We start from the raw sequence: 18,743 nt of genomic DNA, 5'->3' as shown, positions 1-18,743 counted from the left end.
TGGATGTGCTTTTTATGTCTGTCCGGTAATAAATACGGCTCCTATGGCCGTTTACAAAACGTGTACCTTGTGGATTTTTGTGAGAAATATGTCGGCAGATTTGTATTGGAGCCTATGGGGCTTTTGGCAGAGGTTGTGTCACTCAAACACTCCTTGCGCCAAAACTAAAAAACTCTGGGATTCCATGAACACATTAATCCAATCAGCACAACCATACCCTCATTAATCTGAAGAAATGAAGCCTCTAGAGTGTATACTTTGGCTGCAAGGACAGAAGTTCCATACTTTTTTAACCAGATTTCTGCACTGCTTCACCCTCTAGCCCGCGAGGTCCCCCTCTAGCAGACGCAATACACACTCATGTAAAAGTCAGAAACGGAGCGAAAAACTAGTGAAACATAATCAGTGATTATGAAAAAAGTACAATAGATATCCACAAGCAGTTTTTTTCATAAAATAGTTGAGACTTGTGTGAACATTTGGGAGTTGAAATGGTGTCTGTAGCTGAAAGATTTGCGAAGCTGAAAAATCTGAAAGTTGAAGAAGTTTAGGAGGATTTGAAAGCAAACTCCATTTGAAAACCATGTTAAAATATTAATGATTATTGATTTATATAAATTCAAGCATAAGAGGTAGAAAGCTGAAAAGTCATAGCCCTCAAGCCAGAAAGGAGCTGAACATTTTAATATTTGAACGGTTTTAATAGCTGAAAGTGTGAAGGAGTTGAAAGGTGCCGCGGAAGAAATAGAAGATGAAGAATAAAGATTCGAAGAACAATACTTGGAATGCATCGTTAATGCATTCCAACAACTAGAAAAGGCATTTCCTGCTGAAAATGCGTTGGAATGCAAAAAGCTGAAAGCTGCACTGAATATTTGAAAATAGCTGAAAATACAGAAAGTTGAAGGGAATTTGAATACATCTGAAATTACAGATATTAGAAAAGCTGAAATCAATTTGAAATTGCTGAAAATACAGAAATGGGAGAAGCTGAAAGGAATTTCAATAGATTTGCTGAAAAAGCAGAAATGAAAACAGCTGAAATAAATGTGAAATCTTGCAAAAAATAGCTAAAATGAATTTCAAAAACGGCTGAAAATACAGAAATCCGAAAATGTACCAACAAGCCGAAAAACTGAAATGAATTTAAAAAAAAATGCTCATGATATAAAAATGACAATTTACCAGCAAGCTCAAAGATGAAATTAAGTTCAATTTCTGAAAATATTGAAATTTCCAATGGCTTTGCTGAATAAGTGTTAATGCCAAAAAGTGAAGACCAGCACAGCAGGAAAACATAATATTTTAATTTCAAAATTGGCAGTGTGGAAGATGAAGTGCAGCATTTAACAAAGCTAAGAGTTGAAATACAACACAAAAGAAGATCCCGTCTTTACATTCTTTTTTGACTCATTATCTTCTATCGAAATATAAAGAAATAATATAGATGAGTACAGTGCACAAGTACTGTTGTATTGGTCATAATTATTTTGTGAGTGAGTATTTCGTGAAAGATAACATCTTAGAGTGAGAAATGTATCAACACAGTTTTGTGAACATTGGTCTCTGTGTTATTCATGAATACATTTACTATAGTTTCAATAGTTAACAATATGGTTCATTTCCTACAATCAAAGGTTTTTCACATCGTTTCCAGACTTAGGTTAATACTCAGTTCAAGACTTCAAGTCTTGTCAACATTGTCGTTTAGACTATCCCAGCGTTAAGCTCAGTTTACTGAGGCTCACAGACACACTGGGTTCTCCTTACTTTGATGGAACATTGGGTTAGAGTCACTTGTTGACTCAAGGTTAGGACCCAAGCTTTGTAGGATTTGTTTTCCTATTAAATCTTTTGACAAGGCTCTTTGCACCAAGTCATGTTTTAGCCATCTGAAGATGAAACACTTGATGGATTTCACAGTCTTACAATTTAACACTGGGCAGTCTCAGTAGAGTTTAGGTTATCCTAAGGATCGGTGTACATATGTGAAAAACCTTGAATATACCTACCAGCTGAAACCCCATACTAATGACTCATTGTGATACAAATATGTCATTTCTTCAAGGTTAATTTGTTCATATGCACGAGGCAATCAAACAAACATTTTCATCCTTAATTTTCTCATAAATCTGACTGAAAAGGGACGAATGACAAATAAAAAAATAATAAATAAATAAATACAATCAACAAAAAAAATGCGATGAAACATAAGGAAAACGTATATTGTTAGATCAAATACGGTAGAAATGAAACAAACAAAATAGACAGGTGTCCTGTAGTAATACTGTTCATGAGTTAGTAGTGTATGCTTTGAAGACCTGTAACATTATGACCTTTGACCTGTGCAGCGGCTGTAGATCCACTGCTCCAGTCATCACGTCAGGATAGTGTTACTATAGCTACATGGAGGAGGAGAGGCCTTAAAGACAGAAACAGGAGAAAATGTATTCATGTTGTTAAAAATGTAAACAGCACATGCAAGTAGTAAGACTACCAGGGGATTGTTTTGTTGTGGTCAGAGATATATTTTTAAAAAGATCTAATCCTAGTTGTTACCTTTACAGCTGGTTTAGGGAGGAGCTTGAAGCTGCATAAAGGTGGGGCTGTCACTCGGACAGTGATGACTGACTGATGACTCTTCCTTGCAGTCACACACCTGATCCCGACAAAAATAAAACAGGAAGTTATTGTTAGAAACTCAACTTTCTAAAAAGGTTTATAATTCACAGTAATGAAATACCTTGAACTCTGCTGCAGAGCAGATCAACATATACGTCCAGTGAAACTGAATACGCTGCATGATGTTCAGCTTCTTTTATGTGTCCAGCCCTCTCTGCAGTCCTGAGTGTCTTCACTGTGAAGTGGAGGAATCACAGAGGAGGAAGACCTGAAGGAAGAAGTGGATATAAAATTAGAAAGTTATATTGAATGTACAATTAGTGTTATTAAGAATATTGCATTCATATAAAAGTAATACGTGAATGATAACAAAATTAAAACAAAACATTAGAAATCACATATGAAATAAGAACACAATACCTTATTATCTTTTGTGAAGAAACCTCAACACTGGCAGGGAGAACACGTCTCTCTGTGGTCCAGCAAGTGTCCACTGATGATGAACAGTTAACACGGTGCTTCAACATCTGCTCTGCTGCTGCAGTGGTGGCAGGATGTCCTGGTCGGTATGAGCTGATCCCGAATCTCAGAGCCAGACAGGAAGTGAGGCAAAGACAGGCAGGTGTTTTCTCATCCTTTGCTTTGAAGAATGACGGGGACAGGCAGGAAGTCAAATGTGTCCCTATGGGGTCTAACTGTGATGGGTCCTCGGTTGATTGACAGTTCAGTTGGTGCTGCAGTCTTTGTCATGTCTTAGATGCTGTGAGCTGATCCTCACAGTGCAGAAGGAGGTGAGGCCAAGACTGGAAGGTGTCTTTACAGAGGAAAAGGGAGGACTGTGTCTCCTGTCCATCAGAAAGGAAACTTAACACTACAAAGACACATGAGAACTTTGTCTCTTGTCCATCGGAAAGGAAACGTAACACTATAGAGGACACAGGAGGACTGTGTCTTCTGTCCATTACAAAGGAAACTTAACACTACACAGGAAACATGACAATTGTGTCTGCTTTCAATACAAAGGAAACTTAACACTACATAGGAAACATGACAATTATGACTGCTTTCAATACAAAGGAAACTTAACACTACATAGGAAACATTACAATTGTGTCTGCTTTCAATACAAAGGAAACTTAACACTACATAGGAAACATGACAATTGTGACTGCTTTCAATACAAAGGAAACGTAACACTACAGAAAACACAGGGTAATTAAAATAAAATTAATGGGGATGGAAGTGTGGGGTTTCAGCTGGTAGGTGCATCAGAAAGTATGTGTTACATCTAGAACACATACTTTCTGATGTGCGTCTGCTAAACTAAATGTCAGCAGCTGTGTACAATGAATTTTACATTGTACACAGCTGCTGAAAGAGTTTTGGCCTGTGCATTTATCAACCCTGACCCAAACCCACCCTGATAAATGCACAGGCCAGAATGTGTTAGAAATATTGCTAAAATTAACATGGCTACCTGGAAAACTATATGACCCATAATATTATCCAATATTGTGAACACTTAAAATTAGCCCATTCTACAATCTTATTGCAGTGCAACAACTAGTTTGACCAGATGATTCAGTTCAGTTTTCTTTACATTGAAGATTACATAATCCCAGACTAATTACAATGTGGTATTGTTTAAAAAAAGTATATGATTCTCAGTAGATTTTGGTCTTAGCTGACAATTTTAAGACCTGTTGGAGGAATGTAGACAGAAAACATGATTGTGACAAGTGACATGTTTTTTACTGTACCAGAGTGGAGGCCCTGCTGTGGTGGAAATATGGAAACGGCTGTATGGCGGATCCCCCTCCTCTGTATAATCATGCATTGTATTAAATCAATGTATATACAAGTACATTGCATTTTTCTTTAAAACTCACCTGATACCTTTATGGACTGTTAGATGACATGACACAGTAAACAGGGTTGTGATAACTGTAATAAGTTCTCATCACACCAGAGTGGAGACAGCGTTGTGGTTGAGAGATGAAAATGAGGTCCAGCAGTGTGTTCTTGTCAGTGGTTGCATTAGTGATGACTTGTGCAAATCCTCTGGACTGGAAGAGCTCAAGGATTGGCTTACCAGTGTTGGAGAAGAGATTCTCGTTGAAATCACCACAGACAATGATGGGCTGACAGTCCATGATCTCCAATGAGTCCAGCAGGCTCCCCAGGTTGGACAGGAATGATCTCACACTGTAGTCTGGAGGTCTGTACACAGCTGCAATCAGGGCTCTCACTGGGGCTTCTACCTTCAGAGCCACAAACTCAAGATCGGTCACATTATGTACGTACTGTTTCTCACGCACCTGAATGTGGCTTTTCACATAAACAGCAACTCCACCACCACCTCTGTTGGCTATTTGTGGAACATTTGTGTAGGACAGGTGTCTGTTGCGTTTGAACATGTTGTAGCCCTCTAAATGGAGACTCTCTGCAACAAAGGAGCCTTGAAGGTGAGTTTCTGTGAGACACAAAACATCTGCAAGACACAGTTCATGATGGCTCCTGATGTCAATGATGTGCGATGGCAAACCTTCAGTGTTATGGTGAACAATGGTCAGAGTGTCGTGTCTGCTCGAGGCCTCTTTGATACGAAGAAGAGGCATCATGTCGTCCAAGTTGACTTGTCTCATGGTCTCGAGGGCTCCAGTGATTTCTGGGTTGGCATAGATTTTACTCTCATCCAGATCCAGCATGTGCAATCCACTGAGAGAGGTCACTCTACTGATGGCTACGTAAGCCATGCCAGGTTCAAAAATGTGTTTCAGTGACACTACAGCTGATGTCCTGGTCATACCCTGAACCTTGTGTATCGTGCAGGCAAAGGCAAGTCTAACAGGAAACTGTCTGCGTACAACTCCTTTCTGTTTCAGATTGTCCTCTGCTCGCTCTATGTACACCACATCATCAGGGCCGCCCGGTGCTCTATTACGGTAATTCCTTCCAGCAGTTTGATCATCCATCTTGAGCCCGAGCATAGTGACATGTGCAACACCACTCTGTTCTGCGGTTATTACCCTGACTAGTGTAGCAAACGATCCATTCACCAATCCCTGAGACACGTCTATGTTCCTGGTGAGCATGACTCGAGCACCTTCAGCTACGTTTAGTGTGTCTGGTAACTCATTTCTGTTTCCTTTGTATGGTTGGGCTTGTCGAGCCATTCTTCCAGTTCGTGGGTCCTTCTTGTAGTCATCTGCATCGATGTTGGTGATATTAGAATGGAGCAGAGCTAATGTTACTGAGTTGTGTGAATCAACCTGTTTATTAGTCGCAAAGATGTGCAGGACATCAGGTGGACAAAGTGATGGTTCAGTGATGGTCTGTGACAACAAGGCTCTGTCTGCTTGAGACAACTCATCTGACTTTCCTTTCACACGGATCCGGTTCAACATCTCTGCAAAGGCAACATCATCCTTCTGCCGCATAATCTCAGTCAGGGTGATTGTCTGAAAGTGTTCCTGCCATAGGTCAATCTCACATGGCTCGTACACACAGAGGGTCTTGGACTGTCGCACTGGTGGTAGCTGATAAAAGTCTCCCACAGCTATTACTGACATTCCTCCAAAGGGTTTGGTACTACCTTTGATCTGTTTCAGTCTTGCATCCACATAAGCAAACAGGGGCTTTGACACCATAGACACTTCATCAATGATGAGGATTTCAGCATTTAAAAGTTCTGATCGGACTTCATCCAGTTGGTTACCAAGTCCTTGAAATGGAGGTTTCAGACTTCGTGGAAGCTTGAGCAGAGAGTGCAGTGTTGATCCTGATATATTGAAGGCTGCAGTTCCAGTGAAAGCTGTCAACAGGACCGTGGGGTTTGATATGTCGACCTCCTCAGAATGGCTGGGCAGTTTGCACAGTATCTTAGATGCTTCTGAGTAGATGCATTTAATGAGATGTGACTTTCCTGTTCCAGCACCACCATTGACATAAAAGAAAAACTGCTCAGGATTTAGGCCACAAACACGCTTTACGCACCAGTCTCTAACTGCATAGAACACACATGCTTGTTTCTGGTTCAGGTTCTGATACATTTGTCGTAGCAGTGTGGGGTCAAAGGCCGGAGGCTCTCTGATGGCTCTGGCTTCTGTTGCAGCATTACCTTGATTAGTGTATTCTGGAACATTTTCTTGAACATTTTCATGATCTGGCTCTCTTGCCTCGAGTTCTTCTATACATTCCAACCTTTCCACTTCAGATTCTGGAGCCAGATTGCACCATTCATCAATCACTCCTCTGTTCTGTTCAAATTCTTCCACTGCATTCTCAATGTCCTCACTGTTTTTCTCATATTTGTCTTTGTTTCGTTTCACAATGTGACGGACATACTCAGGATGGTCAGAACCTGGTAGTTGGACACAACCACTCTTGTAGAAGGACTCGTACGTGGGGAAATGCCGTCTTTTCAGTTCCAGGTCTGATCGGTGAGGAATGTACAGTTTCAGTAATGTGCCATAGAACTTCTCTGGATATTTTTCCTGTGAGCAGCGGTAAAATCTGATGATGGCAGGCTTATCGTTTTTACGCTTTTGCACAAATCCCATGTCATTGAGGAGAGGCAACACATCTTTTCCTTTTTTCTGCTGGCCGTAGACAATTCTGCAAGTAGCTGCGAAATCAGCCAAACACATCTGCTCAAACTCTGGTGTTTCTGGTCTGGATTTGTATTTGTCAGTCAAAGACGTCATCCACACATTTACACTTTCTAATGTTGTGTTCTCCAGGTAAGACATGGGCCGACTCATTTTCAGTGCGTTGTCATCTGTTGGTACGAATATGACACCACGTGAACACTTCTTCATGTTTATTCCACATGCGCGAGTCACACACTCCTGAGCACTGACCTCTCTCTTTTTAGAGTACGCCTGCATGATTTCCCTCATTTCATCACATTCATTGACGTGGTCTTTGGTGGAGTTTTCAATGACTGTTTTGAGGTACTCAGAAAGTCCAGATTCCTTTTTGGTGATGTAGCTGGTGAGATACATGATGCATGAATATGCATTGAGAATATAACTGACATCAATATTGGCATCCCAGGCTTCCAGTAGATGTGCATTATATCCATTTACCCAGCAGTCCTTTGGCTCACGTTTCAGGATCACTGCACTGGATTTGTTGATGACATTGAGGCATCCTTCATACTCTTGGAGTGTTAAGTTGCATTTAGCAAGGAGCTGCTGCAAACTGAGTGAGGCAGTTTCAGGTTCATTCAGCAACAAGTTCAGTGGTTGGAGCTTGGACTTTGCTATTTGCAGTTGCAGTGGAGCAACGCCCTCACCAGGTCTCGATATTATTGTCTTTCTGGAAGGTGGTTTAGGAAATCCAAATCTGCAACCCGAGCTGGGGCTTCTGAAACATGTCCGTGAGTGTTTTTTGCTGTGTATTTGCACCTCTGTGACCTTCTTGTACAGTTCAGGTTGTGTGAGTTGGTCAGGTAGCTGAGCTGTGATGTATTTAGACACAAAAGCTGACACAGTGTGATCATCATCCTCCTCAAACACAGGTGCACCTTCTACCCATATGAGACAGTGAATGTGTGGACTTCCTCTGTGCTGAAACTCAACTCGGTAAAAGTAGTCAACGACTTTGCCAAGAGGCTGTGCAGGAGATAAGAGCACATCTCTGAATAAGGCCTCAACACGCTTATCAAACATGCGCATTGTTGTCACGGGATTGCTTCTCAGAATGTCACACTTTGCTGACCAGTCGAGCCCTTCAAAGTTCACCTCCTCACCTTGCTGTCTTTTTATTGCCTCAATCACTTCAGGCCAACGCATCTCAGCTGCAGAAAATGTACAAAAGAATGTGGGAGTTCCCAACTGTCTGATCATGGCAAAAAGGTCTCGTGTGGTTTTCTCCCAGTAGGCTGGTGTTCCTCTCAGCGGCTGCATGAATCTGACTGCATCTTTGTTCCTCACCAGTTTCTCTACCTCTCGTTTGTTTTGCAGCATACCAGACGTTATTTTTCGTCCATCTCGAGTCATTGGCTTTCCTTTCCTCAACTGTATCGTCATGCTGGATGTGGCCAAGTGTATTTCAGTCACAAACTGAGCAAAGAACAAGTAGTTTGTATCTCTGGCAAAACGATCATCAACACAGAAAAGCCTCGCTTTGAAATAACTGCTGGGTGTTACTTTCATACGTCTCCCTTCATCCAGTGTGTTTTGGCCTGTAGGGAACTGCACAGGGAAAGCCATCGCCTCAAGTTTAGGAGTTTTGAAGAAACCAACTGGACTGTTACTTTCTGCAGGGGCAACCGAGTAGATTCCTTCACTGAAACATAAGATCTCCTCTGAAACATCACACGGCTGAAGACATGATTCTAGAGCAAAACCACCGTTAGGCATGTCACCTTCCTGTTCTTTATCGTCTCTTTGCTGCTCTGGTTGTTCACCATCACAAGACAACATGTCAACATCCTGCTCTCCATCAAGCTCAGTTTCTGTCTCACACAGTGCACTTTTCTCACACATGTCAATTTCCTTTAAATCAGCATCATCATAGTCGTTGTCATCCATAGTGGCATCCTCATCATCATCATCATCATCTTCATCAGGAAGTGTTGGGTCACAAAGCTCGGCCTCATCTCTGATAGTGATGTCCTGATATTGTGGATGAATGCGTTTGAGTTTATGCAGCGCCTGCACTAGTTTAGACCAGGTGACAGTCTGGAACAGCTGATGTCCTCTGTAACACAATCGTCTCTTCAGCTTTACTCTCATCACTTGGGACTCACTTCTCAGTCTGGGTAACGCTTCCACTGTTTCCTGCACCTCAGACGGGACACAAACCACGTTGCCATGTATCGCTCTCTGGCGTCCTTTGGGAAGAGGAACGATCTTTGCAAACGCTATGCACTTGGCTATGAGATGTCGCTCCAATATGTTGAGGTCACACAGTTCAGGTGGAATGTCAGCGAGCTCCAAGTTGTTGGCTACAGCGAGTGTCGGCATGACTCCATCTTTAAGATGATTGTGGCAGGTGTGACAGATCCACTCTTCCTTTCTCTCATCAGGCACATTGCACTGCTGTTCATCTCTGCACTCATCATCACACACATGGACGTACTTTCCTGTCAGGCATGCTGCAACCACGTCTGGATTTCGTACATAGTTTAACCGTTTACAGGGTTTCACTTGGTTTGGAAATGATGCTTTGTGACAGACGGTGCAAACATAAGTGGGACCGGACTTTATTTGTGACCTGAAAACAGATATGGCCTCTTTGATCAAACTGTTGTCACTTTCTTCTGTTGGTTTATTTATCCCTCTGTATTTCCTTTTTATTTTCATGGCACATCTCATGTTCCGCATACTCTTATATGTAGGATTGTTTTTGTATCTGTCTTTCATTCGTTGTTTCATTAGTTGTTTGTGTCTCAGCCTGAACGCCTGGTCATGAGCGTAACGCTGAATAATGTGAGATCTCTTCCTTTCTCTAAAATCAATGCTGTTTTTATAAAAAGCAGTGAAATACATTTTTTTTTCCTTTCTAAACTCAGCATTGTCTCGGTAGCGGTCCGTAAAGTGCTGTTTTTGTTTCTCTCTAAATTCTGGATTATTTCTGTAACGAGAGACCAAGATTTCTTTTTGTTTCTCTCTAAAATCAGGATTATTTCTGTAGCGAGAGACCAAGATTTCTTTTTGTTTCTCTCTAAAATCAGGATTATTTCTGTAGCGAGAGACCAAGATTTCTTTTTGTTTCTCTCTAAAATCAGGATTATTTCTGTAGCGAGAGACCAAGATTTCTTTTTGTTTCTCTCTAAAATCAGGATTATTTCTGTAGCGAGAGACCAAGATTTCTTTTTGTTTCTCTCTAAAATCAGGATTATTTCTGTAGCGAGAGACCAAGATTTCTTTTTGTTTCTCTCTAAAATCAGGATTATTTCTGTAGCGAGAGACCAAGATTTCTTTTTGTTTCTCTCTAAAATCAGGATTATTTCTGTAACGAGAGACCAAGATTTTTCTTTTGTTTTCTCTAAATTCAGCATTGTTTCTGTAACGAGTGACAAAGATGTGTTTTTTTTTCTGTCTAAAATCAGCATTTTCTGTGTACCGGGAGGAAATGTACTCTTTCCGTTTTTGCTTCAAGTCAACGTTGTCTCTTGTATTATTTATTTTCTTTTGTCTAAATTCAGGGTTGTTCTGATATTGGCTTTTTGCATGAGATATCTTGTCTGCTTTATATGCTTTATTTGAAGCATATTTTTCCCTTTCCTTCCTTTTCTGAATCTCTTTTCTCTGTTGAGTTTTCACTGAGATCATCAGTCTTCTTTTCATTTTTCTCCTTTCGTTTTTATCACACTTTGTTAGTTTGCATGAGATTCCGTGTAATAGAACATCAGATAGATCACTGGCAACAGTATTTTCTACTGAGGAAGAAATACTTGGTTCATTGAGAGATGCATCATGTGATGGGAGGAAAGTGGATTGACTTGACAGTTCTGGTTCATTGGAGTTTATGACCTCTTGTCTCACCGATGATGTAAAGATGATGTCATTGGACTCTGCTGTCAATATGTCGTCAGATGGATCACTGAGAACAGGGTTTATCACTTGAATAGTTGATCCTGATTCATTGTGAGGAGCATCATGTGATGATGTTGTGATGAAGACCTCTGGTTGATTTACAGCTGGAGTGTGAGGAGTCGTTTCAGGTGAACTGGTCTCATCAGTGGCTGTAGGTGAGTTTGATTCATCCACAGGGACAGCTGTAGGTCTGCAGTCTGTGTTTGGGAGACCACCGTTCAGGTTGACTGTGTTCACGTTGTAGAACTCCACAGGCTTTAACTCATAGTTACAGGAGGACTGTGTGTCCATCATTCTGTGGGACTTCTTGAGTCTGTCAATCATGTCACTGAGACGTGAGAATGTCACCATGACAGCAGTACCTGGTGTGCGTGAACCGGCTGGTAGGGGCAAACCTCTGGCTGTTCTGGAGTGTGGGTCAAAGAAACCGTATCTGCCCGACTTGGTTCTGAACACTGCGATACACAAGAGTCTCATCAACAGCAGAGCGTACTTCACATCTGACAACAAGCAGCTGAGTCCTGACTCCAGGTCCAGAAAGCTGTCCACAGCTCCAGGTAAAGGTTCTCCTAATGTGCCGTACCTTGAAAGCTGAGTCATGTCTGCATGGTGTGTAGCGCTGCGTGCAGGAACTTCATCAGTGAGCTCGTCGGTGGTCAGATAGATGTGATTAGTGACTTGTTTCCTGGTCTCTCTATACATCGTGTTACCTTTATCCAAAACATGGTCCAGGTCTGCTCTGGTGATGCTTTCATTCTCATGGAGGAATGCAAGAAAGGTCAGTGAGTTACAGGTGCACTGCCGATTTCTGGATCTGCCGTATCTGATAGAAGCCTGGCTGTGGGATGCACGGACATGTTGTTCAGAAGGCTGATCTCCAGGGTCTACACGGTCTGCATTAGAAGGTCCTGCTGCACATGGTTCTTTACTGGGTTGTCCTCTCTTTACAGTATCTGATACCTGTGGTACACATGACTCATCACCTTGACCTCTAAGGTTTACCTGCCTGACATTAGAAGGTCCTGCTGTACATGGATCCTCACTGTGACGTCCACTCTTTACTGCGTCTGCATATGATACCTGTGACTCACTTGGAACTCCCTGTTTCACACTTCCAGCATGAGACTCTGCAGACATCTTTACCTCTTCACTGCTCTCAGGACCAACACATTCTGCTCCTTCAGTCGTTGTTGCACAGGGATTCTCTTTGGTCCGCTGCCAGCGCTGGCTCTGAGCTTGTGACCTCTTACTCTTTCTGGGCATTGTTGTGTTTCAAAACCACAAATGTTATTGTTTTACTTGTATTGTACACAACCAAGGTACTAAACACAATATTAATGGTAAAAGTAACTTAACAAAGCAGAATGTGAAAATAGATTAAACCTTTGTCTGCTTTTACTGATCAAGAACACCAAGAGAACAACTTATAATACTTGGGTTTATATTAAATCAGGAAGCGTTGTCGTGGCAACGTGATGATGGATGAAAGCTTCTGAACGTCGGGCCTGCAGACAGAAGGCAGCAACTCCCAATGAATCCACTTCCTCCTTATAGATGGCTTTGTTTTATTTCAGTATGAACAAAGTGAAACAACTAAACACACAAATACACTGAATGTTTGAAATAATGTACGTTTATACAGGAAATTGTTATTACAGATTTCTAGAGTACTGCTACCAAAACAAAGCTTTGGGTACAAACCAGCGGAGCTCCAAAGCAACAACGATCAGGAAATTAACTATTCCTTTTATATGATATAGACTTTTACTACAATTGTTTTTATGTAAAGTAACAAGGGAGCAACTTTCTTGAATTATGTTAATGTAATGATTTACTCGAAATATATATTTGAAAATGTACCATTCAATTCTAAATGATAAAAGGTACTTTTTATCAATTACAACAAAATATGTAGGTTATGTGTGGTTTCTTTCAGTTTCTGAATTAACTTTTCAGTTTTGTTTAACCAATGTGTTGGGAAAAAGTCTCGGAAATAGTATAAATGCTTTGTCCGAGTTGCAAAAACAGCAATAGTGTTCTAGAGATAAGTGTATAAGTTGTAGATAGGAGAGGTAAGAGGTGAGGGTGAGAGAAGAGAGTCTCTCAGAGTATTCAAGTCAGATAGATTAGGTACCAGTAACCCAAGTCGAGCCAACAGAGCTTAGTCCAAAATTCAGTTCAGTTCAGAGAAAGGTTTCCAGAGTTTGTTCCATTCCATTGCCAAAGATTACCAACGTGAGAGTGGGATAGAGGGGGACACAAAGTGTGAGTTGCCATATGCAAAAGACAGAGCGGTAGATGTGACAGGATAGATAGAGAGCCAACTTGTAGACAGAGTGGATACAAGGTACAGGATAGATAGAGAGCCAACTTGTAGACAGAGTGGATACAAGGTATAGGAGAGATAGAGAGCCAACGTGATAGAGGAGAGATGCTGCACAGCAGGACACCTGGAAGACACAATACAAAGACACTTTAGACAGCAGTTTGAAGATCAATTTAAGGAACATCTAAATGACCAGAATATCAACCATTCTACCTCGATAATACCTCACTTATTTATATGAAAAACAATGTTGACCATAAATGGATCATTGAGTAGACTGGTTCAGATGTCTCACAGCTTGCGTCTCTCTCCCAAGTTGTTTCACAGCGTCGCTGCTGCCACCTCTCCTTTTACAGGGTTTGCCTTTAATGATTACCAGTTTTCATTTTATTCTGAAGTATTGTTTATATAAATCATCTTATTTATTTTAAATATAAAATGTTTAAGAAGCATTGGAGTTTATTCATAAGATGTTAACAATCCACAATTAAAAGATGATACTCTGAATTCATGCAGCCGTGAGAGTCACTGCCTTTTCCTGTTCACTGTTCTGAAACTATTTCAGAATAAAAGCCTTTTGTTAATAAGGGGATTCCTGGACAGGAATCTCGAAAAGAGACTCAGACTCACACAGGAGGTGCGGCTTGGAGTTTTTCATAACAACTTCACCATGTGTTTTAACAAAGTGTATTCAGTTTTCACTCATGTGTGAACTTACTGTGAAGTCACCAGCAGTGATGGTCTGTAGTTAAAGACAGAGAGGAAACAGGAAGAGTCGGGAGAGAAATACATTACATTTACATTCTTCTCAGAAAACCAGTGTATCACATCCCATTTGACTCCAGAACTGTTCTTACGGTCGGGTGATTATTGTTACGTACAGATAAGACAGATTATTATGATGGGAGGACATTTAAAAGCCAATGTAATATCAATTTACTTATAGCATTAACATTAACAATGTGTGTGAACTTACACTTCAGAGTCAGCCTGCAGGAGAGGAAGGAGGTGAGGGATGAAAAGAGAGAAAAAGACATTTTCAATTCACTTCAGAAAACCAACCTAAAGCTCATTTTAAGTACTTTCAGGTTCCTTATTTATTATCAATGTATAATTTAAAATGGACATAAAAGTGTGTGTGTGACTGTGGGGATACCGACTGTTGTCAACAACATACAATCGTATCCCTTCAATATGTGTTATTGCCTGTCAAGGACTTTAAGAAATGCAGCTGGTTCTATAGCATAGGACACAACATTAACGCTGCCACCATCAATTATTAGTTACAGATTATGCAAGCTTTTTAAATGTTAATGTTTTCTGATTGAACAGATCTGATTTCTGGCTAAAACAATACATCCACAATAGAAAGAAATACATATTGAAACTCATATTTTTTTTTAACAAAAAAGATCTACATATGCTAAACAGTGATTCACATTGAAGTTCTGTGGTCTGTTTTCAATTTAATGACAGCATTTCTATACTTACCAACCAAAATGGAGATATGGATCGATGTTCTGTTGTCTGCCAGAGGAAACAATATGACAAAAAGACAGTAAGCGGGTTAAAGCTTCAAGCCAAACACACAAAAAAAAACCCTGTCTATTCAATATATTATCTATTCAATACATACATTACAGAGGTAGAATACTACTCTTTATTACTACCAGCATCATATGGGAAATCAAGAATTAACTCAACCGTTGTCATGCATTGTTTAAGTCTTCATTAGTTTGTGTGTGTGTAGCCTCTGGTTAAAAGAAACAAGCCAGGATTTCAAATGCAATATACATCATAATAATAATTATAATAATATCTAGCCTCTTGCTCATCATATATACCACTATTCTTGCCATAAATGTTACTACATGCTGGTAACAGCTTAAACTGCTGGTAAACGACCTAAGGAGCATTAACAGTATTCATGTTAGAAATTAGCTTGTTCCTACTGACGTTTTTACTAATGTGTTGGCGGTTTAAAAGGCATGACATTGGTGTGTAACTCCTTCCTGTAACTATATAACATGACCGGAGGAGCTGGATATTCTCTGTGGGAATATTTGTGGGTTTTGGCGTCATGACGCACTGGAGGGGGATCAGCTATGGACAAATTAACTAAATTTCTGCGTTTTACGTGATGTGGAAGGCCCACATTTGCCAGGTCTTTACGGATGGTAACGACATCCGTAGACGATCGAGCTGCACTATCACACGTAAGCACGGTATAGATCATGGCGACTGGTTACAGTGCAGCAGTAAGAGCCCAGAATAAAGAGATTTTACTTAATTGCAATAAACGAATAACAAGCGAAATAACAGAATTATGTCGATTTTTTTGTTCATGTTTTGTTACTTCTGTCGGCAAGACGGAAGAGCACCGAACTTTAAAATGCTCGTTTTCTGAATGGAGCCTGGATGGAGCAGTGCTAGCCTAAGCTAACATTGTAGCAGCTCCACCAACACTCGTACGGCGTCATTATATACACCATAGTGGTATGCACATAGTTTAATTCGTTCTGTACCAACATGTCTCATAGAGCTCTATGTGAACAAAGAAGCTACAATATAGTAAGAACAAGAGCAGCCTATAAACGCGTCATGTTGTAGGTTACGCTTTAACAATAGCACAAGAAATTTGCGCCACGTTGGGTGTGAACATGGCGTCATGACGTTAACGGTCAGCTAACACTAGCATATCGGCTAGCACTGACTTTAGCCACGTTAACTGATAATAGTAACGTTAGCTAGCTAACCGGTGACTTAGTTAGCTAACTACCGCGTCAGTTAACGTTAACTAAAAACGTGGCATACCCCCAACTCATATGTAACGTTAACTTAACATGCTAAAGTCACAATAGCTGCTATGCTAGTGTTAAGCAAGCGTCAGCATATGCAATACATGGGTAATATTTCACTTTCATCCATGTAGTTATAAACTCTATGAGTTACCAACTAACCTCAACGGCTTTTTAAAACCTTATATTGTATTTATATCGATTAAATCATTCTCCGTTAGCGGCTCACAATTACTTACCAGAGAAGACGGCAGGACCGAAGGGTGCGCATGCGCAGTTCAGTTGTAGTGTTCACTGAGGCGTTCAGGGGGCACTCGGAAATTCAGAAGTCGAACGCAAAAGAAAATCATGTCTATTTCTGCAACAATCAATCAATGTCACACCAAGCACAAAGTGGAATTCAGTCAGAAAGCTCAATGGATTATTAATAAAAACATCTAGATAATATAAATCCAGTACATAGATCCAATAAATAAACAAATATAAACAGGTGAGCTGAAAAGTGTAAAAACCACTAGTCTGAGACATTGTTTGCAGCTTAAATTAAAAAGATGTTATACTAAATGGGGTGATCAGTAACGATTTTTGTGTTAATATAAGAGCAGTTAAAACAGATGGAACACTTAAGTAAAGTGGGAGAAACAAATGTGAGAGGAGGGTTAATATCGCTCAATAAAGTATAGTTTATAGTTTTAGAGTCACCTCTTGCAAATTGTATCAGGTTGAACAAATACTAAGCGTCATCAGCCATTGTTTGCGGAGAGGATCTGCGCCTCACCGAGCGCTTTCATCTCACCCGCGAGTGTAAGTTGTTGTTGTTTGTCGGCCAATCACTGTCACATTGCACATTTCTCTCCAATGATGAGCCTTCACTCACTGGTTACTACGTCCGAAGCGGTGAGATCAAAAGGCTTTAGTGAGCCTCACACCACCGCTGACATTTTAGATTTTCATTGAACGTACGACAAGATAAGAGAAAGGTAAGCGTTTTTCCTCTCAAATGATAATGATGATAATTAGAATACTTTCAAGAGGGTTTTTCCTTTCTAATGTGATAATAACTTGAACACTATTAAGAATACCTCAAATTAATTAAGTCCATATATATTTTAATTACAAAAAACATGAAATTGCTAACAAATAATCATTTTAAAGATTGCTAAGTTATATATCTTGTTATTTCCAATCACTCTCCTGTTTTAAGTCAATTCAAGGCACTCTTAAAAGGACATTATATAGTTTATAACACTATTACGCTAAAGATAATATATAAGAGAAGCGTAAGCCTTTTTTAATACTGTCCTATTCTTTAATTTATCCTTACTTTGTGTTTATTGTATTATTTCAGAATGGCGTTACATGCACTCTTGTGGACAAAGCCCCCCACCCCTTATTTCCGACCCCCACCGATCCACCTGTGTGTCGTGGGGATGGTGGAGCAGAGCAAGGTGGTGGTCTGGGACTTTGATCCCGCAGGTGCAAGGCCAGTTACAACCAAAAAAAATATTCTGGCCGCAGTCTCAGATGGGGAGTCAGTGGGAAAACTGGCTTCCTACGAAGAGTTCGGGGGAAATTTAAAGAGGGTGGCCATTATTTTATAAAGGGGCATTCCCTGAGAGGGAACTCTCCACCCTATATTATAGTGGTTAATAAGGACACTATGTTCTTTAGAAGTGCTCCTATAGCACTATCCGAAGAATTAAAAGAGCAGGCGGAGGCCCTCATCCGTCCACTCTCACCACTGACGCCCCTCAGCACCTGCAGGAACGCCAAGGGGTTTCTGACCGTGGAGGGGGAAGTGATCGAAGTAAGTGAAGTTTACATTACATCAAATTGTAGGAATTTGTGGATCATGGTATAAAATGTGAATTAACCCACAAATCCATCTTCTCTAGCTGTCCACGATAAAACCGATCTCTAAAGAAAGGGAGGTCTTTCCGCTGCGGAACGTCACTCTGCAGCAGGTAAGCAACACAAAGAGAGAGAGACACAGAGAGAGAGGGGGGAGAGAAACAGAGACAGACAGACAGAGAGAGTGATAGAGACACATAGATAGAGATAGACAGACAGAGATAGAGATAGAGACACATAGATACAGAGAGAGAAACAGAGAGAGAGAGACAGAGAGAGCGATAGAGACACATAGATAGACAGAGAGAGAGAGAGAGAGAGACAGACACATAGAGACACATAGACACAAAGAGAGAGAGACACACAGAGAGAGAGAGAGAGCGGGGGAGAGAAACAGAGACAGACAGACAGAGAGCGATAGAGACACATAGATAGAGATAGACAGAGAGAGAGAGAGAGACAGACACATAGACACAAAGAGAGAGAGAGACACAGAGAGAGAGAGAGCGGGGGAGAGAAACAGACAGACAGACAGAGAGAGCAATAGAGAAACATAGATAGAGAGAGAGAGAGACAGACACATAGATTGACACAGAG

At 40.7% G+C, this 18,743-nt stretch overlaps 1 protein-coding gene across 4 annotated transcripts; it reads right to left on the bottom strand.

Moving 5' to 3' along the window:
* Window positions 1–362: 362 nt before the first annotated feature.
* LOC144395141 (uncharacterized) lies at window positions 363–16,770 on the bottom strand. Of its 4 annotated transcripts, none has more exons than XM_078098073.1 (4): window positions 16,535–16,770; window positions 14,474–15,024; window positions 14,216–14,239; window positions 363–13,621 (listed from the first exon to the last, which is right to left on the bottom strand). In XM_078098073.1, the coding sequence occupies exon 4, from the start codon at window positions 12,432–12,434 to the stop codon at window positions 4,521–4,523; it is 7,914 nt and encodes a 2,637-aa protein (XP_077954199.1). In that variant the 5' UTR covers window positions 12,435–13,621; window positions 14,216–14,239; window positions 14,474–15,024; window positions 16,535–16,770; the 3' UTR covers window positions 363–4,520. The 4 variants fall into 4 exon arrangements, with proteins under 4 accessions (XP_077954199.1, XP_077954201.1, XP_077954198.1 ...); XM_078098075.1 differs by having other exon boundaries at window positions 14,216–14,487; window positions 14,989–15,024; XM_078098072.1 differs by having other exon boundaries at window positions 14,474–16,770.
* Window positions 16,771–18,743: the final 1,973 nt, after the last annotated feature.

Source organism: Gasterosteus aculeatus, unplaced genomic scaffold (genome assembly GCF_964276395.1).
Source record: "Gasterosteus aculeatus unplaced genomic scaffold, fGasAcu3.hap1.1 HAP1_SCAFFOLD_88, whole genome shotgun sequence".
Classification (NCBI taxonomy): Eukaryota; Metazoa; Chordata; class Actinopteri; order Perciformes; family Gasterosteidae; genus Gasterosteus; species Gasterosteus aculeatus.
This window is presented reverse-complemented; position numbering and strand designations above follow the sequence as displayed.